Source organism: Phragmites australis, chromosome 7 (assembly GCF_958298935.1).
Source record: "Phragmites australis chromosome 7, lpPhrAust1.1, whole genome shotgun sequence".
Lineage (NCBI taxonomy): Eukaryota > Viridiplantae > Streptophyta > Magnoliopsida > Poales > Poaceae > Phragmites > Phragmites australis.
The window spans coordinates 29663702-29680488 of record NC_084927.1 but is presented as its reverse complement, the minus strand read 5'-3'; the positions used below and the strand labels follow the sequence as shown (position 1 = coordinate 29680488).

At 43.2% G+C, this 16787-nt stretch overlaps 2 protein-coding genes across 2 annotated transcripts; both read right to left on the bottom strand.

Annotated features, from left to right (window-relative positions):
- Window positions 1–1025: 1025 nt before the first annotated feature.
- On the bottom strand, window positions 1026–3895 carry LOC133924641 ((+)-neomenthol dehydrogenase-like). Its single transcript, XM_062370270.1, has 5 exons — window positions 3731–3895; window positions 3373–3616; window positions 3226–3300; window positions 1769–1963; window positions 1026–1675 (listed from the first exon to the last, which is right to left on the bottom strand). Exons 1-5 carry the CDS (start codon window positions 3763–3765, stop codon window positions 1289–1291), a joined length of 936 nt encoding a protein of 311 aa, XP_062226254.1. The 5' UTR covers window positions 3766–3895; the 3' UTR covers window positions 1026–1288.
- Window positions 3896–4023: 128 nt separating this feature from the next.
- On the bottom strand, window positions 4024–9837 carry LOC133924643 (uncharacterized). The gene is given in 10 exon segments (XM_062370272.1): window positions 4024–4690; window positions 4848–5042; window positions 5228–5327; window positions 5363–5623; window positions 5724–5748; window positions 7219–7561; window positions 8021–8215; window positions 8742–8807; window positions 9348–9591; window positions 9714–9837. Coding segments are annotated over 10 exon segments (1845 nt in total). The 5' UTR covers window positions 9749–9837; the 3' UTR covers window positions 4024–4309.
- Window positions 9838–16787: the final 6950 nt, after the last annotated feature.

Genomic DNA, 16787 nt, shown 5'->3' with positions numbered 1-16787 from the left:
CTTGGAAATCCCCTGTCTCAGAACATGGTATTGGTTTCCGGACCTAGTACTGGCAACCAGTCTGGAGTTAGTGTTTCTTGTGCTAAAACTTTATCTGGTGGACTTGCTTTATCTTCCTTGATCTCTATCACAGATGAGTAATGGACGCGCTTGATGATAAGGAACTTACATTGATTGTGAAGAAGTTCACCCACTTCGACAATAATATAATCGACCGAAGGAGAGGTGGTTCTCGCGCTTGTTTTGAGTGTGGTGAAATCACTCACTTCAAGGCGGATAGCCCCAAGCTCAAGAAAAGGGAGAACAACGACCACGACTACAACAAGTATAAGAAGAAGAACAAGAAATCTTTCTTCAAAAAGAATCGTGACAAGATGGCTAAGAAGGCGGCTTCTAGAGCGTTTGTGGCAGTACTCAGCGACATCGATACCTCTTTAAGCGAGGAGAAGAGCTCGAAGGAGGAGAAACCACAAGTGAAGAACACGAAAAAGGCCAAGAACTTCACCCGTCTTAGCTTCATGGTGGACGAAAATGATAGCGACCCCGAACTTGATCCCTCTGAGGTGCCACTCACCTATGACCAGCTTTCTGTTCAGATTGATACCTTGAATGATGTGCTTATTAGCTAGAATAGATTACTTAAGAAAGTTGTTCATGAAGTTAAGGAACTCAGGCCTAGGCTAGAATGCTCTTCTTCTGAGCTTGAGTTGCGTAGGTTTAGGGCAAAGATTGAGGATGAGGATGGTCGACGGCCGTTGCGGGCTACGACAGCGGTGGCTTTCGTGTCGCTACGCGTTTTCTCGTGTGGAGGAGGGTGGTGAGGAAGAAGCAGAGCAGCGATGAGAGCGGCGACGGCAGTAGCGGCATCCGAGCCAGCTTGGATGCCGCTACTGCCACCGCCATTTTTCCTTTTTTTTATTATCTGAAAATAGCGTTTGTACTGGGTGGTCAACCGGCATCAATAGTTGGCAACTATCAGTGCCGAGTGAAAGTGCCGGTTGAAAAACCAGCAGCGAAACTGTTTTTCAACCGGTACTAATAAGTCTTTTTTATAATGTATATACATGTCAACTTTGTATTGTCACTACATCGCAATATTAATCTATCAGTTTCTACTCATAATTTATTTAGGAATTAAATTGCATCTAAAAGTGCACAATTTTCCAACACAATTGTCTAGCTCCAAGCCTACCATACTCTCAAACAAGCCCGTAACACCTAGCGATCCAAACCCTCAGACCGTGAGCGCACGCGAGGGCAGACGTAACGTGGCGTGCCGATTCCAACATCACACGAAGACGAAGGACGCCTCCTTGCCCTCCTCAAAGAAAGCGCCGGTCACCCCGCCTTCTGGCAGCAGCGCCACCTTCACCACGTTGCTCGCGCCCTCCTCGGGCGTCAGGAGCCCCGAGTGTATGGTCATGTCGGTCTTGACGTAGCCGGGATGCACGCAGTTGACGCGCAGCGCGGGTTGCTTCGTCGCCAGGATCCTCGAGTACGCGTTCAAAGCCGCCTTGGCCACCTTGTACGCCGCAAACGCTGCTGGCCACCCGCGCGCCTCTACCGCGCCGGCCTTGAAGTCTTCCAGGAACATGTCCAGCAACTCGTCCAGCCTCTCCTCAGTTAGGTTGACGACGTCGTTCAGCTCTTGCTTCAGCTTCTCGTTTCTGAAAAACTGTATTGGGAAGAACTTTTGTCAAGATTGAGCTTTGGTCTAATTGGGAAAAATCAATGGCCGGATTGGAGCAGTGTAATCAAAAGAAGTTACCCTTAATAGGCTGAAGTCGGAGGAGACATTGACGATTCTTCCATCCGAGGAGGCTTGCAGCAGAGGCTGAAAGGCTTCGATCACATGCTTTGTGCCGTAGTAGTTTACCTCCAGGCCTTCCTTTGCAGCATCGTAAGTCTCCCGGCAATTTCTCCACAACCATTCAAGCCTCTCATCCCTATCCATGCCACTGAACTGTCGCATGCATCAACAAATAAACTTGTTCAGAACGTGTCATGAAGGTTTTACGTTGGATAGAAGTAAGGGTGAAAACGGCTCGGATAGTTTCCGATCGACTTGAATTGGAATCAGAAATAGATAGATTTTTTAAAATCGGCATTGAATCAGAAATGGATCCTCCACACACACAGAGGATCCTATAATCTAGCCTAAAAAAATTCAATTCCAAATATGATATGTAAAATGAGAACAAAAAAGACAAATTTCAATAAAATTTGTCTTTTTTGTTTCTCATTGTATATATCATATTTTTTTCTAATTTCTTTTTTGAGAGTTAGATCATAGTATCCTCTTTTTTATAAAAAAAAATTCAGAAGTTTTCATGATAATTTTGATAGTGTTTTAAATTTTGAGAGCAAGAGAACAAAATATTTTTTTTAAACGTGTCACCTGTCCTCTCCCGATCATTAGCCATCTTACGGAATGCTGATCAAGGCCAGGGACGTGGTTATCTGCCAGTTCCCACCCGACCCGATGGTGACGCCAGGGCTGTTGTCCACACTCGTCGTCACATGCATCACGGGGCTAGGCGCCCTCGCTGTCTTCTTCCCCTACGGTGGTAGGTCCGTCCTAAGGAAGGCTCTCTTTTTTATTTGTGTATATGTTATGTTTAGTATTTTACTAGCTTTGTGAGTTTGTGATGAATTAAGTTTAAATATGTATACTAAGTCTAAATATTGTGTGAACTTGTATCAAATAATATGTGAAGTTTTGATAAACTAAATTATATTGTTTATTATCTAAGTGACTAAGTGTATGGACTATATTATCTTAACTATTGTATAATAACTTGCTAGTATGATATGCTTTTTACTTTTGTTACGGTCTTACATATAATTTGAGTGATCTTTTATGTTCCGGTAAATATTCACCGGTTGTATTTATTTTTGATTTGTTTCAGATATTATTCGTGATCGTATTCGTATCTGAACTATCCACGTTAGTTTTATATTGTTTTCAACATTATCTAATATTATATTCATACCCGAACAGTTCGTATTTGAATTCGTTTCTGACAAAAAAATATGGTTTCAAATACAATAAAAGCTTGTTCCGACTGATTTTGAGCCGTTTTCATCCCTAGATAGAAGTACAGGACGCGGGGTTTTCCAAATTCTTACAGTGACAGTTTCATTGAGTAGGACACTAAGCAACGTCGTTCGACGATGCAGCCGTATCTCCTAATACCTCTGACTAGCTGAAGATGTAATGCTCACCATTTCCTCGCTCGTTACTGAACCATCAACAGGATCTTGGAAGTACTCAACCCCACCAACTGCGGCATTATTTACCTACAAATAGTTCCACTGGTTCTATCAGTCACCGGCCGTATCAAGCTTAGAGAAGTTGGGAAGACGACTTACCAGGATATCTAACTTCCCGAAGCGGGTCTTCAAGAAATCGGCTAACCGAGCAATGCTGGAAGCATCCCTGATGTCCAACTGGTGGGAAAGGACATCGGAGAGCCCCAGCCCTTTGAGCTTCTCGACGGCGGCTGCGCCTGTCTTCTCGTCAATTGCCGTCAAAATGACGCTGACGCCATTGCCGGCCAGCTGCCGGCACACCTCTAGCCCGATCCCTTTGTTCCCGCCGGTGACCACGGCAATCCTGCCAAAGTACCAACCGCAACGAGTGGTACCGCACGTACCGGACTCTGTGAATTCTAGTTATAATTTTCTTAGGACGACACGCAAGAACGCAGTATGGAGATACTGCACGTACCTTGTGTTTGGGGGATTGGGGGTAGTGCCCTCCATGAGCGTGCACCACGAGTTTGAGAAACAGGATAGGATTAGGAGTCGTCTTGCTCGTCGGTGCTCGGTAGATAGTCGAAAGAGAAGAACGAGAGAACTATCTATTTATCCTAGTTTGGTGGTTGGCACTGCGAAATCAGTTGGCGATCACGTGGAAAACCGACAGCGTGGTACTGTTGTTGGATTGATATACGTCGGCAGCCAATCAATAATGAGTTTGGCCAAATATGTGGTGGCAGATGAAAACGCGTGCGCCGGCCGTGGCCACTGGCTCACGAATCGCCGCACGGAGTAACGAAACACGTGGATATTTATGGCCACAAAAAACTTTGGAACGCTCCTGCCTGAGCCTACTAGCTTGGGTGCAGCCGTACGTACAGCTTACAGCAGTAGAGGCTCTCTACAATTCGTCATACACAGCCAAGGCAGATCCAACAAGCAATCACACCATCACAACAATTGTTCAGCTCCAACCCAACGTCATACCGAGTGACCCAGAGACCGTGAGCGCACGCGAGGGGCAGCCGCAACGTGCCGTGCCAACACATCACATGAACGACGCCTCCTCGCCGTCGTCAAAGAACGCGCCGGTCACTCCGCCTTCTGGCAGCAGGGCCACCGCCACCACCCTGCTCCCGCCTTCCTCGGGCGTCAGGAGCCCCGAGTGTATAGTCATGTCGGTCTTGACGTAGCCGGGGTGCACGCAGTTGACACGCACCGCGGGTTGCTTTGTTGCCAGGATCCTTGAGTACGCGTTCATGGCGGCCTTGGCTACCTTGTAAGCCGCGAACGCTGCTGGCCACCCGCGCGCCTCTACGGCGCCGGCCTCGAAGTCTTTCAGGAACATGTCTAGCAGCTCGTTCAGCCTCTCCTCGGTGAGGTTGTCAACGTCGTTCAACTCTTGCTTCAGCTCTTCGTTTCTGAAAAACTGCATTAGGAAGAACTTCTGTTACCGTTTTGTGCTTACTACAGAAGCAGATCCAGAGATTGGATAGTTAGGAAGAACTATTCTGTTTAACTTGGCTTGTATGTATGATGCACTAACTAGCGATGGATTGGAACAGCGTGTGATCAAAAGAAGTTACCCTTAGCAGCCCAAAGTCGGAGGAGACATTAACGATTCTTCCATCGGAGGAGGATTGCAGCAGAGGTAGTAAGGCTTCCGTTACATGCTTCGTGCCGTAGTAGTTTGTCTGAAGTCCTTTCTTTGCAGTGTCGTAAGTCTCCTGAGAATTTCTCCACAACCATTCAAGCCTCTGATCCCTATCCATGCCACTCAACTGAACGCATCAACAAATAAACTTTTTCAGTTTACCCTAAGAGCAAAAGGTTCAGAAAGCATAAGAAGGTTTTACGTTGCTCCAGATGCACTGATTTCCTGCAATGTCAGATTCACTAACCAACATCGTTTAACGATACACCCCATCTCCTAATACCTCCGATTAGCTGAAGATGTAAAGCTCACCTCCTCCTCGCTCGTTACTGAACCGCAGACAGGATCTCGGACGTGCTCAACCCCACCAAACGCGGCATTATTTACCTACATACAGAGCAGTTATAACAAACTGTCACCGCTCAGGCCATATCAAACCTTCAAAACTTCAGAAGGCGAATTACCAGAATGTCTAGCCTCCTGAAACGGGTCTTCAAGAAATCGACTAATCGAGCAATGCTGCAAGCATCCGTGATCTCCAACTGGTGGAAAAGGACATCCGAGAGCCCCAGCCCTTGGAGCATTTTGACGGCTTCCGTGCCTCTCTTCTCGTCCCTTGCCGTCAAAACGACGGTGACGCCGTTGCCAGCCAGCTGCCGGCACACCTCTAGCCCGATCCCTTTGTTCCCGCCGGTGACCAAAGCGATCCTTGCAAACGCAACCACACAATGGAACAGGTTACTCAACAGCCATCAATCCATAATACAGGTTGGATTCGTAGCTTACATGGCAAGAGCGAGATGCATACCTTGTGCTTGGGGAGCTTGAGATGGCTCCCTCCATGAGCATGGACCACGAGTTCAGCTTGAACAAAATGCTAGGAGAAGACTTGCTGTAGTGCGGTACGGGCAGGTGTTATCAACAAGTAAGAATAAAGAAAGGTTACAGATCTCGCAACTCGATACTCTTTAATAAGATAAACAGATTCCTCACCTGCCCATGATAGAGTAATTTTACCTTCCCTTAGTATTTACAAATCACAAGTGGACAAGATCAGGTTTACAAATTCACATTGTGTGAGTGAAGGAGACGACGGGTCAAGTCCCCGTAATTTTTTTTTTCATTCGGTTCAAATCAAGGTGGCATCGTGGGATCGCAGGTAGCCTGCACTAGAAATTAGATATCCTCCACATAGCTGCATAAAGACATAAATAAAGTGATTAAAGCCTTAAAGGAAGCAGCTGTCAACTGTGCTAAGCTGATCCAAGGCAACAAGCTAATCATACTATGTGGAAGCAGTAGTAGGTAAGCACTGACATCACGCAGAAGCAAGCATGAAGACAAGTGTACCCAATCCAGAATGCAGAGATGACTGGCATAGCTGTGAATATTCCAAATTAAAATGTTACTACACTACTACAGGCGATTCACTGGTCGTTCTTAACAAGATACAAGCAGTTTAAAATTTCAGATAGCAGACAACTGGGCACTACTGTATCTCGCCAGCTCTTTTTGTTTAATAACTTTCTTAACCGCTCACAACTTGCCTAGAATATACTCACAGACTCAGAAGTAGTACTGGGAAGGGGGGTTCGGGGGGAAACCCCTCGAACTCTCCAAGCTAGCAATCGGCAAGATGAGACCCCCTCGATGCTATATCATCCTTGGTGTTCCTGATTCTAAAACCAAGTTCAACTAATTTTCTGGAAGCAAACAAGAACTATGTCATGTAATTTCTCACCTGCTTTCTGCTTATGAACATTTAGCATTCGTTGTTGGGACACACCCACCTTCTTCCCTAGAGAATCTAAAAATACAATGCTCTGAAGCAATAGCATTTAACCACCGCATGTTTATGAACACATTCACCTTCCTTGCCGGGACATATCCACCTTCTTCCCTAGAAAAGTAAAAAAGACGATGCTCCGAAGCAATAGCATTCAACCGCGGCGTGCTACCATCTAGGCATCTACCCAACAACCCAGAACAAAGAGGCCACAGTAGTAGTAAGCAGTGTCCTCTCAAAGAAATTGTAAATAATTAGTGTGACCAAACATATCAAACATGGTTCAATGCAAATTTGCAATCGTCTGCAGAGAGAACACACAAAAGACGAGGAAATCCTGGTGTGAAGCACTCCAATTTCATTCTTCAACATATTGTACACAAGTCAAACTACATTGCTTATTCGCACCAACTACAGTATAACTCTTTATTTTATTCTGAAAATAAGGAGTAAAAGAAGAAGATCGCATAATATGATCACACAAAAGACGCCTCGCCGTTCCGATCAAAATAAGCACCAGTTGGGCCATCGTCAGGCAAGAGAGCAACCTTTACAGGGTTGCTAGCACCCTCTTCAGGTGTCAATACTCCCATGTGCATAGACATGTCGGTCTTGACATAACCAGGTGTCACACAGTTAATACACAATTTAGGGTACTTCTTGGCAAGAATCCTTGTGTATGCATTAAGGGCCGCTTTGGCAACTTTGTAGGCTGAAGATCCACCTGTTGGCCACCCATGTGCCTCTAGTAAGTTGGCCTTGAAATCTTCTAGGAACAGATCCAACAACTCGTCCAATCTCTTTTCAGTAAGATTGTCAATGTCATCAAATTCCCTCCTAAGTTTTTCACTATTGATGTTCTGCTCAAGAGAAAATTGTATGATCTTCAGTAACAACTCAAGTGCACAAGAACAAGGGAATGCAAATGGAGTGTGAAACTAAAGGAACATTTTCACTGCATGCAACCCCTGTAGAAAAAGTGATTTTTTGTGACATCTTTGAAATGAACACCAACTCAGTAAAACAATATCATTTGGTAATATAGATATCCTCCAACAATATTTTTCCAAAAAAACACACATTGTGGCTGCATAAAAAAAAGCTACACTGAAAGAATATTGTGCACATAAACAAGAACTCTTTTCCCGAAGATATTGGTCATCGTGCAAAAAAAGAGGCTCAAAACAAAAAGGTGGCATAGTCAAGCATGGTACTGCAGAAATATTCTGGCAAACGCTATGTTGAAGATGATCTGTGATAAGTAATTTTTTAACTATTTACATTTCCTGCCTCAATGCACTGGGGTTAATAAAACTTACTCTCAGCAGTCCAAAGCCTGATGAAACATTGACAATTCTTCCAGAGGAGGATAAGTGAAGAAGAGGAAGTAGTGCCTCCGTAACAAGCTTGACACCATAGTAGTTCGTTCTCATACATTCTTTAGCTTCATCGTATGTCTCTTTTGAATTTTCTCTCATCCATTCAACTCTCTGATTTACATCCATGCCTTCAACCTATCCATGGATGTACATGTTAATTATTCCACAACATACATAACCTTTTTTCCTAGTACTGTAGATAAATATAATTATGTAATTCAGTTTGCATCTAGTTAGGTGATCATGTGGTGATTTCCTCCCTCGGCTGTAGAGTTCTCCCTGTTGGGACCGGTGTTTGTATCTTTAGATAATTGGCAGTTCCCCTAGCGATTTGTTTCAAAAAAATGTATTTGTATCATTCAGTGCATAGCTAGTCAGGTTGTAGATACAGGTAGAATCTAAGACTGAATTCACTTTCGAAACATGGTGGCTGCATTGCATAATTTATGGATTGTCAAACGCAATGAAGATGTTTACCATCCTAACCACAATGCTCCAAGCTATTGGATAAGAAAGGAGTAATCTCAAAGTCTTGAAAGTTTAAACAGTAAACTATAATTACAATAACTGTGTCTCGTTGTGAAACATAAGAGGCTCATGGAATTGCTCACAAACTGCAACACAATACATTGTAATCTTTTTTTGCTTTAGTCAAGTGTACCTGATCCTTGATTTTGGCAACCAAAACTGGATCACGATCAACACCTGAAATCCCCGCATTATTGATCTACAGACAACAAGAGTCACAAAATGATGGTGCGGCATTGCAAATAATTCAGAGAAGAATAATTTCATCCAAACATAATGCGCACTAAAGGAATGTTCAGAGACAAAAAAAAAAACACACACACACACGATGATTTCATTTCATGCTTTGGTTTCTGAAACTGTGAAGTGAAACAGCTTTGTATCAAGAACAGAGTTTACAAGAGTTGTAAACAACATCACAACATTTTAGTTAGTAAAAACGCATGAAAAGAAACCCACACTACAGCCATGTTTGCCACTCAAAATGAATCATGTAATGTTCCTGCGTGCTGAGAATGCTTGCGGTGTGTCTAAAACAGAATCAAGAGCAACAATGTACTAGGTATTTTTGTTCACTTTTATATGCAAGCGTATCAAGTTGAATTCACATACAAAAATATAATGCATGGCTATCTCCTTCTAAGGTCTTAGTCAGTATCAACTCCCACTTTCCCAATGTTACGAAGCACCCATCGGAAATTCAGAAGGAGAAGCGAGCGGCAAGGGGAGCCAAGCATACCAGGATGTCAAGCCTGCCGAACTGATCCCTGACGAAATCCGCCAGCCGGGCGGCGCTGGAGGGGTCGGTGACATCCAGCTGGTGGAAGAAAACCTCGGCGTCGACGGAGCGCCTGATGCCCTCGACCGCTTCCAACCCCCTCGCCTCGTTCCGCGCCGTCAGGACGACTCTGAGCCCCTTGGTTGCCAGCTGCTTGCACGTCTCCAGCCCGACCCCCTTGTTCCCCCCGGTGACCAGCGCGATCCTGAACGTATCAGCGCGGCAGCGCCACGAACGCACAAAATTAGCGGCAAAGAGCGGCAGGATTCTGAACGCTAGCGGTAGCCAGAAAGCGAAGGTGCCAGGAGGGGGATCCAACCGGCGTACCTCTTGCTCGAGGGATTCGAGACGGCTGCTTCCATGTTTCCTCTCCGATTGGGTGCGGCGCGGGCGCGAGGGATGCGGGCGCTGTTGGGTTGGAGAAGATGATTCACGAGTCTGAACACGGCCGTGCGGCCGAATTTTTTTATTTTTATATCTCGAAAACCAATATAAAAATAGACGTCTATTTGAATTTTTTTTTTACAAAACTAGCATACGATCTAGCTCACAAAATTATAATGGATACGATGAGAAAAAAAGACAAATTTAATTGATAATAAATTCATCTTTTTTCTTTTTTATTGTACAAGTAATTATTTAAGTTAAAGAATTAGAGACCTATATTATAATATTCTTTATTCCATCAAATTTTTTTAATTTTTATGATTATTTTTATATTGTTTTGAATTTAAGAGCAATAGAATTTAATATATTTTATTTTCAAATATGTTGCCTATTGGAAGCGGACCATATGAATCTAGTTTTGTAATTTTTTTAAGAGGCAATTGCTATCATACAATTAGTGAAATTACACTAGTGTGTTAATAGCATGTGGGATCCTACTTCAGTTGTCATTGACATAGCTCAATTGTTTTTTTTTTTTGCAAACTAGAGTTTCACCTGTGGTATTTTGATAATTTGCTTTTTTTGAAATGGACGTCTATTTTAACATTTTTTTTAATTTTCGAAACGTAAAAAAAAAAACGTGCGGCCACACCTGCCCTTCGGAAAGGGCGTCTGTCTGTCGGTCGGTCTGCGACTCGGCACGAAGCATGCGAGGTGCCAAGTGCGCGGCCGTGACCGCGCCGCATCGATTCTTACGATTTTTGGGCTATGCGGTCCAAAATTGGCCCAGTTTTCGAGCCCGGGAACGGTTAGGGTGCGCAGGCAGGCCCAACTTCTCTCCTCGGGCTGGGCTGCTTTGCATCTGGCACCAGCGGGGTCCCGGGACTTTGCTTGGTTTTTTCTTTTCCTTTTTTTTGAAGTGAGCAGCGCAGGCGCGGTAGAGGAGCCTTCCCCGTTCCCATCTGATCTCACCGAAAGAAACAAGAGAAAGGCATTGTGTTTGCTTACCCATGTGGCCGTGTGCACATGCTGCTCGACGACCGATGCAGCAGCCTTCCTTGTTTAAGAGATTCCTATTTTATGAGAGACGGGGTTCATCAGCATGGCCATCTACCACTACCACATGCTCGATTCAGGGTTGTTCAACACGACCCATGTGATGTGCTCTAGTCTCTTAAAAATAATCTCGAAACATGTGAATCCCCATCACTTGCTTCAGTCAGGTGGTGCTTACATAGTACAATCTAGAGAGAGAATAATGGAGAGACCACACGGAGGCAAAACTTTGTCAGAGTTGTCAATTTGTCAAGTTAGTAAACCCACCCTGAATTACGGCTTGCGCACCAGGCAGGATACCCGGGTCTCCTGATTGCGTCTTGCGTGCGTATATGGCAACGCTTCTTTAAGATTTTTAGGAATCCGTTCTTGATACTGACAGAACAAGTTTGGAACCTGTGAAATCGCATGGAGCTCTCGAATGAGAACGAAGCAAGCTTTCAGCCCGGGGATGATGTCAAAATCTGTGTGCGTGTGTGCTGGAAACGGAATCAATACGAATCAATCCATCTCCGCGCGTGTGTGCTGGAAACGGTGCCGTGACTGGGGAGGATGAGAACTCGATTGGCTTGGGGGATGAGTGGGGACCGGGTGCTGAAACCCCGCCGATGGACTCACTGGCGTATCCAGAATTTCGAGTGAGGGTGGTCCAACTTAATATAATTTTTTTAATATCATAAATATAACGTGATAATATATAAGTATATAATTTTTACCAAAAGCACGGTACAAATCTGAAATTTTACCAACATACAAATCTAAAATTTGCGTAAAAAAGCTTACACACATACAATAGTTCAAAGAAGATTACAATACTAATTCTTGTTGGTCTTACGTCTTCTAATGGTCATGAAAATCTCGATTATATCATCTTCATTCACTTTGAAAAAAATATCTCGCTCAATGAACGTGACTAGACAATCATCCAAAAGACTATCACCCATCCTATTTCTCAACTTACTCTTGACTAAACTCATTGCAGAAAATACCCTTTCAACACTTGCCGTCGCCACCGGTAGAAGCAATACCAATTTGAGAAGCAAGTACACCAAATCATAAACTTTATGTTTCTTTGTTTCAACAAGCTTAATTGAGAGCTGAACAAGGTTGTCTATGCCTTTGAAGCTATCATCTCTCTTCATGTCATCAATATAGTTATCAAGTTGCATTTTCAGTCTTATCAAGTCGGTGCTTGAAATATCATTAGGGTAAAACTCAGCAAGTCTACGTACCTTGTCTACATCAAAAGAAGCAAATGAGTTGGCAGGATTCAAGGCCATACAAGAAAGCAACTCCATATTAACCTCATCAAATCGATTGTCAAGCTCTTGATTAATTTGATCAATGACCCCAATATATACTTCTCTTCTGAATTGGTCATCATTTGTTTGGTTTCGAGCAAACCGTGTTGATCTTCCATAAGGCACATAATTACCCTCCATTGCAGGAACTTCGATGTCATGTTTGTTGCAAAACAAAGTGACCCTTTGAAGGAATGCATCCCACCCATCAAACCTCAATTGTTGCATTCTACTTTTTGCCAAATTAACAAGTGACATTGCATTAAGAATATCTTGATCTCTTCTTTGCAAACACTGGGACAAATTATTTGTGTATCCAAGAATGACAAGCATCAAGTGTGCACTAAAAATAAAGTCAAATGACTCAAACACTCCAACCATAGTATGTATTTTCGGCCAATCACCCATTTGTGAAGTATCTTCTCCAAGATTTATGAGTACCTCACAGATTATGTGATACATAGCAATAATGTTAACAACAGTTTTGTAATGAGAGCCCCACCAAGTCTCACTGGGCCTAGCTAACCCCATCTCTTGATTTAATCCACTCCCAGTTTCTAGTTCACCACATTCAAGTGCTTTCAAGATATTCTGAAGTCTAACATTTCGAAGCATACCATGACGCTTACAAGAAACTCCAATAATACTCAGCAAGAGAGATACTTGATCAAAAAACCACACACAATCATCATTTCCCTTGGCAACAGCAAGAAGACATAATAAGCAGAAGGTGACTCTTTCATGATCAATGTTTTCAGCCCTTTAATCTCTCCTTTCATGTTGCTAGCTCCATCATAACCTTGACCACGGATTTGAATTATAGTCAAATGGTGACTAACAAGTAAAGCTTGAATTGCTTCTTTAAGTGATAAAGAAGTAGTATCATCTACATGAACAACTCCAAGAAAGTGCTCACATGGCCTTCCCAGTCTATCAACATAACGCAAGCAAAGAGCTAGTTGTTCTTTATGTGATACATCACTAGACTCATCAGCTAGAATAGCATAGTGCTCATCACCAAGTTCTTCAATAATTTGCTTTCTAGTTTCTATGGCACAACATTGAATAATTTGCTTTTGTATCTCTGGACAAGTTAAGGTGCAATTACCTGGAGCATTCTTCAAAATATACTTATTCACCTCTTCACTATTTGCTGCAAGCCATTTCAAAAGTTCAAGAAAGTTTCCTCTATTGCTACACTCTTCATTTTCATCATGTCCACGGAATGCCAATCCTTGATGCAAAAGAAACTTCAAACATCTAAGTGAATAAGTCAACCTGATCTTGTAAAGACGTAGATCCTCATTATTCATCTTCACAATTTGATTATCAATTGCCGTACTAGGATTGACAAATAAGTTGTATCTCTCTTGAGCTGCATTGTGCAAACTTGTTACACCACCCACATGTTTACCAAGTGCTTCCTCTCCTCTATTCCAATTTCTCCAACCACCTTTAATAAATGCATCAGTCCCCTTCCCCTTACTTTTTTCCTTTTTGAACAAGTAGCATACAAAGCAAAATACAGATTCCTTCTTGATACTATATTCAAGCCAATGATATTTATGAAACCATAAAGGTGTGAATTGCCGATCTCTATTTCCAATTTTTCTTTTTGCAAAATCATGCGCATAAGGTTGGAATGGACCTTTAAGACAATATGCTCTTCGAATTGCATCTTGATCATTGACAGGATAACTTGCAATGGGCAATCTTTCCCCGGGATCATGTGGAAGGCGATTAATATCATAAATCGGTGGTGGTGGTGAGACATCTTCAAGTGGAACTGAAGGTGGAGAAGATGGCATCAGATTCACAATTTCTTCAATTACTCTCTCTTGCTCTGGCGTGCCTTCTTGTTCTTGAGTTTGCTCTTCCGCCACAGTCGCAACCGGAGAAGGAGACGAAGAAGAGGCAATCTTCTTTGCTGCATGTTTCCGAAAAAGAGATGCAATATCTCCATTCCTCTTCATGTTTCAACAATTCTAAAAAAATACTTAATGTATCAGATTCAGCACAAATTAATATATCTTGTTACATGAATGTACAAATATCAAATATGTCCTACGAAAAAAAGGATAGCACTGCACTCCTACTGCCTACACATGAGAGTACAAAGCAATAAAAAAATGGCAATGCCTGCTACTGCCTTTTCATCAGAGCAAGAAGCAAAGAAACGTATAAAAAATACGGCAACCTGGCCGGATGCTGAGCGTACGGGAGCAGGGAGCGGACGGAGATGGCGCTCAGCTGTTCACTCTTCACTGCTGCCGAGCAGATGCCGAACGGGAGCCAGGGAGCGCTTGAAGGACGGCAGCTGCGAGCGGACGGAAGCCAAACCGGCGGCGCTGCAGCAGAGGTACAGCTGAACAAATGAAGCTGAGATTTTTTACGGATCCGCCGATGGGCTTTGGGCCGGAGCAAAATTTTAGGGTGATCCATGGCCCACCCGTGCCACCCTTTGGGTCCGCCCATGGATGGACTCGTCCATGGCCGGAAGTACCTCCACCGTGGATGGACCTCCCGTTGGGGAGTCATTGGCTTCAGAATCCACCCCGCCACGAGGAGCGAAAGGGCGACCCAACAATGGAACGCCGACTCATTACCACCTTAACCAATTTGTTTGAGGACGGGATCCTAAAGAGATTGAGAAAGCGTTCGACCTCGGCTCCGACGAAATCTAAGTGGAGCTTGGAAGAGGAGCGCCGGCAACTTGCGAAGGAGATTAAGCAACAAGTGTTCCATCCCACGCTAGTTTCAGGAGAATTCGATGATTTAGAAACTGCGGTGCGAGGATTGGAAGAATCATGCGGAAAATCCTAGTTGAGTCAGATCTGAGGGAGGGCCTGCGAAAGAGCTGGCCGCCGGTATCACGGCGGGGCAAGCTGTCACGTCCTAAATGTTAATCACATGATTAAACATATATAATTATCATAATAATTATTTCTAAGTATTTATTTATTAAATTAATAAATAAAGTTTTAAATGTATTTTAAAAATACTTAGTAAGATGTTCTAAAGCTCTTTAGAAAAACTCTAAATAATTTAGAGAAAAAGAACAATAAGAAAATAAAAAAAGAAAAAAGACAATTTTTACGGTTTGACTAGGATCCCAGTGATCTGATCGCTAGGGACAACCATGTGGGCTTTTCACGATCCGATCGAGAGCTTGCACGGTTTGACTGGGAGAGCTCAGAGACTCAACTTAAGTGAGTCGATCACTCTTTCTCTCTTTTCTCTTTTCTCTCTCACTCCCTCATCTTCCTTACCCAAACCTTAAAGAGAGAAGGAGAGGACAACCCCGTGAAAGGATAATGATGTCGTCTAGAGGAGGTGAATAGTTATTTTTACAAAAAAAATCGTCCTCTTTTACCGTTGGCCTAAATTTACAGCGGAATATAAATTAACGGTTTTTTCACAAGTGAAAAACCTAAATATGCTAAGTTCAACTAGTGCACAATCACCCTAAATAAATGTGAAAGTTACAATCCTAGAGTGACAAGAATTACTCAATTCTAGCAAAAGATATGCAAGAAAGCACTAATTGAAAAATGTTGAAAACACTATTTACGAGGCTGAAAACAACATTCACCCGGATACTCCGAGTCAACCTGAAGTCTCCGGATTGTACAGTCCCGGAATCTCCGGGTAAATCCGGATTCTCCGGGTTCTGTACAAAACTGAGCTCGAAACTGAATTTAAAGTACGCCTAAAGAGTTCTAGCTCAAACCAAGTGATGTCATGTGTTTCAAGTAATGATTTCGAGTAGATCCACGGAGAACCTACAATCAAATACACACGAACAAGTAGATCGAGCAAAATGCACAAATATTAAGCAAGAACCCAAAATGCACTTTTTTTACTGACTCGGATTCTCCAGGTCAACCCGGAGTATCCGAGTAAGCTAAAGAAGGTAAAACCGAGCACCCAGACTCGGAACCTCACCCGGAGTATCCGGAACTCGGAGTATCTGAGTCAACTAAAAAGGCCCAAACCGAGACCTCTCCTCGGAACCTCACCCGGAGACTCTGGACAATCTGGATAATCCGAGTTAACCTGGAATATCCAGATTCAGTGCAGCTGACCTTCGAAAAACGGCGATAACTTTTGATCCCGAAGTCCGATTTCAACGATTTTGGACTCTATGGAAAGATTATTCAGAGGGCTACACATTTCAACTGAATTCATGACCTAAAACACATTAGATCAAATTAGGAACACTTTGAAACCTAATTTGGACACTTCCACACCGGAATTTCTAAAAAGAACTCTCACTTGGGTTGGTTAGAAACTCTTGGGTACTGAGACATGGCAATTAGCTCTACATTGCATTCCTCTTAATAGTGTGGCATACCTATACTCAAGTTCAAAGATAAAACTCGTTTAAACCACTCTGAGCCTTTGAATAACTTTCGAGTACCGCTTCTTTCATTCAATCCTTGAGGGTTGCTAACTTTCATATATTCTTCACTCCATCTTTTCTTGATTCTTCATATGATTTATGCGAATTACTCATAGCTTCCCACGGCCTCACATGGTCCATTGGCGCAAAGCCTTCACTTACTCTTCACCACCACCTTGGTCTTTCGGCGCCAAGCTATTTGCTTGCCCTTCACCACGGATGGTCCATCGCAGCTGAGTTTTGCTTGCCCTTCAC

Excerpts from the sequence above, each read along its gene's own strand:
- LOC133924641 (XM_062370270.1), bottom strand. The coding sequence starts at position 3,765 with ATGGAGGGCACTACCCCCAATCCCCCAAACACAAG. Across the intron at positions 3,617-3,730 it reads CCCAATCCCCCAAACACAAG|GATTGCCGTGGTCACCGGCG; the intron begins GTACGTGCAGTA and ends GTACTTTGGCAG. Across the intron at positions 1,676-1,768 it reads CCGACTTCAGCCTATTAAGG|TTTTTCAGAAACGAGAAGCT; the intron begins GTAACTTCTTTT and ends TTCCCAATACAG.